Raw genomic sequence first — 3916 nt, 5'->3', positions numbered from 1 at the left:
TACATTCACACTCTGACTGCACACTAGTTTTGAACCGAAAATAGATACACACTTTCTGGCTGGACTTGATCCACCCTTTGGTGGTGGCAGCTGGGAGAAGACTGATGCCTACAAATGTGAATACACTACTGGAAGATTCCTATGCAGTACTCTTTCTATGCTACTAAAGAGAAAAAACAGCAAGTTAAGAATTAAAACAAAAACTGCGACAAAATATTCTGCATTACTAAATTACAACACTTTTATATTTCAAGATCAGCTATTAATTTTGCCTGTTTCCCTCTACCAGAGTCATGAAAGCACAACAACATAGTTCCAAATTCAACTTGAAACATGTCATTTAGGCAAGCAGAGATTCTCTGTTGAAAATTCTGTTCAGCCATGGTTTTAGAGAATTAAACTAATTTTTTTTCTTCCACTATCCATAACAGGCCAGAAAAATTTAAGCCAGAAAATGGCAAAATCCTTAACACCTTTTATAATGACTTCAATACAAGTCAAAATGCTATATATATGTACATGTGTATATATGGACTTCTATATACACACACACAAGTTTTCAGAAAAATCTGAACTCTACGTTTATTTTAAAAAAATTTAGATTTGTCATTATAGAACAGATCAGATGTGTCACCATTTGGGAAGAGGATTTGTTTGGAAAGGGACTGGAGAATTTTTTTCCCAAATCTTCAGGAACCTTTGTGATACGTATTTTAACTGGATTCTTTGCAAATACTAAAATATATTAAAAGGTAAAAGTGGTAGTTCTACCACTGACATCAATAAACCAGGATAGCTGGTATGGTTGAACAAGTTTTAAAAAAGGGATGAATGTTGAGAGTTTGCTTGGGATGACTTTCTACTGAACACTTTAAATGTGTCAATTGGCAGTGAAAATGAAAACAATACAATGAGACTTTAAAAAAAAAAAACAACAAAGTAAACACAGCTGAGAATAAACACTTTCAAAAACATTTTTAAAAAGTTAATTTAAATTTCTTACTGGCTTCATGAGATTGGTACTGTACAAAAGCAGAGAATTTATAATGTCTTATAGTAGGCACTAAGTTAAAAATGGTCACCTAAGGCATTTCTACAAATAGACAGTAACAAGCCAGCTTTGTACATCCTATTGGAAAGCTTGATGAAATCGTGGTAGGGTGGTGGTTGTGCTTAGACTGCTTGTGAAAGCTGCTGACAACGAGTGCAGAGACCCAAGACCTATACTATTGCTAGGATCTTGTGGATCCTGGGTTTGTGGTGGAAGTTGAGTCATAGAAGAATGTGCCTCCTCTTGCGTATAACTCATTCCAAGGTTTCCCACTGAAACAGAAGGATTATAGGGAGGGCCATTTACAGGTATGAAGTTGAACAGCTGAGAAAAGTCCAACGATGGGGTGTTTAGAGGTTCACTAATAGGAACAGAGCCCTTGGAAAGGGAAACCTCCCCAGACCCATCATCTAGTGGCCCTACTTGTGGATCCAGCCCTAGTTTTGATGAAGAAGCTTGAGAATCCTGGGATGAAGAAGGCATACCACTTTGCAACTCCATTAAGTAACTTTCGATTTCCCCTTTCAATGGCTGTTCTTTTTCAGGCATAGAAATTGCGTATGAGGTAGTACCAAGCGGATATTTCAACGATAGCTGGTGAGAAGGGTGGACAGACTCCATATCTATCGGACAAGGCATTCCCAATGGTAAAGATGTGGCAACCATTTGGTGTGCAGATGCAGAACTCTGCATGGACTGAATCTGAGTGTTGTAGAGATTTAATTGCAAAGTGTTTGTAAATGGCTTTGATGTCAGTTCACTGGAAGGTAAAGACATCACTGGAAGCAGCTCATCCTTAATAGGCACAGAAACATTGCAGGTAAAGGGATCTAGAAGGTCCATTGGCTCTGTTTTGACCTTCAAAAGTTCTTGGTTGTGACTTTTCTTCATGTGGCGCGTGAGGTGATCCTTCCGCCCAAATCTCTGTGCACAGTACTGACAGAGGAAGTCCTTTCTTCCAGTGTGCACTACCATGTGTCTACGGACATCCTTTCGGGTGTAGAACCGACGATCACAGTGTTCACACTGGTGTTTTTTCTCCTTCACTCCACCCGATGACTTGCCTGCGTGAGTTTTTAGGTGCTCCAACAGCACTCCTGTGCTTTCAAAAGTCTGCAAACATACCTTACAGGTGAGGTCACCACTTGTTGCAGCATGCAAAGCCAGGTGACGCTTGAACCCAAGCTTGGTATTGTAGTTCTTTCCACATTCTTCACACTTAAAGGCCTCTTTGTTGGGATTGTGTGTATGTAGGTGATTCTTTAGGTGATCTTTTCGGTGAAACATTTTCTCACAATAATTACACTTGTGGGTTTTCTCAGGAGAATGAGTAGCCATATGCCTTTAAACACAGATATATTCTGTAAGTAATTATTTTGATCAAAAAAACACACGTGCTCATTTTTTAATGGCAGCTAAATACTACACTAAGGGCTGCTTTGCAACAGAACCTTTTAACTGAAAGCATGACACTACAAAGACAGTTCGACAAATTTAAATATAGCAAAACGCGAGCCATTTCTCTTAAATTGACACTTTAGTTTTGGTAGGTTTTAGCTACTGTAACAGGGGTATATGGGCAAGTATGAAAGTAGTCATGTAAAAGTCCATAGCCAAAAAATTTTCAGTCCATACTCTTTTTTTTCTTGTGACAATTCCTTATACAAATGAAAATTCTACGCTCATTAAAAAAAAACAAAACAACAAACAAACAGAAAACAAAAGCAGAAAACAAATTAAGAAACAAAATCAAAGACATTAGCTTGCAAACTTAGGTAATTTAGAATTCTAGAAACAATCCAATGGCTACTTTAATTAACACATCCTCTCTGCAATCAGCTGAAGGCGTACACAAATATATACTTTTACACGGCTTAACACGGCCAACATAAAATAGATAATATAATCTGAAAGATAAATAGAGTTTAATACCTTAGTAATTTGTACTTAGAAACAAAGGCCTTGGTGCAGTCTTGTTGTGTGCACTTGTAGGGCCTCTCTCCTGTGTGAGAGTATGAGTGAACCTTTAATTTCTCAACACTGTTAAAGGCCTTGTCACACAGTTGGCAAGGAAAGTTTTTTCTTGGTTTGGTTTCACCACGCTTACGTTTCCCTGAAGGGACTTTCTGGGTATCTCTTACTTCTGACAAATCACCAGGAATGACAGTGGCCATCGCAGCCTAAACCAGGCCTTCTTGTTGGACACTTGGGAATTGCCCAACTCCACTAAATGATTTAGCTTTAGATGGCTTCTCAAGTTTCATGTGGTCGTAAAAGAAAGCAAAAGGGGACTGGAAAAAAAAAATAAGAAACAACTAGTTTGTAACTAAACTTATATTTTGATGTTTACTTGCTATGTGATGCTTCTGAATAAAACTTAAAAATAAAATTAGGTTCAGCTGGTCTAATGTAATACCTGTAGGTTTCTTTACACTATTTGCTGCAACTCGTTAAAATGCATTGCTCAGGATGAACAGATCCACATATGCCCTGATATCACACCTCACAACTTTCCCCTCAAGCACTGACAGAGAACAGCAAAGTTTCTGTCAGATTACGGGAGGCATCAGGCAAAGAGCCTACCTACCCAGACGGCTTTTGGCAGCTTCGGATTTCAAAGGAATTAAAGCCATGCCTGTGGTGTTTGCACAGACACACGCACACATGCACGCACACATGCACACACAGAGTTATCAAAATGAAAATCTGAAAGCCTCGAAATGTTTGAAAACCTGCGTGAAAAGCAGCAATACCCATGCTGACAGTCTGGGGGGGTAAAGCTCGTGTTCTTGGACACACCTCCTCGTTTTGATTACTGCACATCTATGCATCTACTCTAGTAAAATGTACGCGTTGCCAGTGATT

The 3916-nt window shown here is 38.8% G+C and overlaps 1 protein-coding gene across 1 annotated transcript; it reads right to left on the bottom strand.

Moving 5' to 3' along the window:
- Positions 1–425: 425 nt before the first annotated feature.
- On the bottom strand, positions 426–3345 carry PLAG1 (pleiomorphic adenoma gene 1). Its single transcript, XM_010296411.1, has 2 exons — positions 2984–3345; positions 426–2393 (listed from the first exon to the last, which is right to left on the bottom strand). The coding sequence occupies exons 1-2, from the start codon at positions 3223–3225 to the stop codon at positions 1130–1132; spliced, it is 1506 nt and encodes a 501-aa protein (XP_010294713.1). The 5' UTR covers positions 3226–3345; the 3' UTR covers positions 426–1129.
- Between the last annotated feature and the right edge of the window lie 571 nt (positions 3346–3916).

Source organism: Phaethon lepturus, unplaced genomic scaffold (assembly GCF_000687285.1).
Source record: "Phaethon lepturus isolate BGI_N335 unplaced genomic scaffold, ASM68728v1 scaffold29641, whole genome shotgun sequence".
Classification (NCBI taxonomy): domain Eukaryota; kingdom Metazoa; phylum Chordata; class Aves; order Phaethontiformes; family Phaethontidae; genus Phaethon; species Phaethon lepturus.
Note: the sequence above shows the minus strand (reverse complement) of the source record. Positions and strands in the feature narration are given on the sequence as shown.

Excerpts from the sequence above, each read along its gene's own strand:
- PLAG1 (XM_010296411.1), bottom strand. The coding sequence starts at position 3,225 with ATGGCCACTGTCATTCCTGGTGATTTGTCAGAAGTAAGAGATACCCAG. Across the intron at positions 2,394-2,983 it reads TCTAAGTACAAATTACTAAG|GCATATGGCTACTCATTCTC; the intron begins GTATTAAACTCT and ends CTGTGTTTAAAG.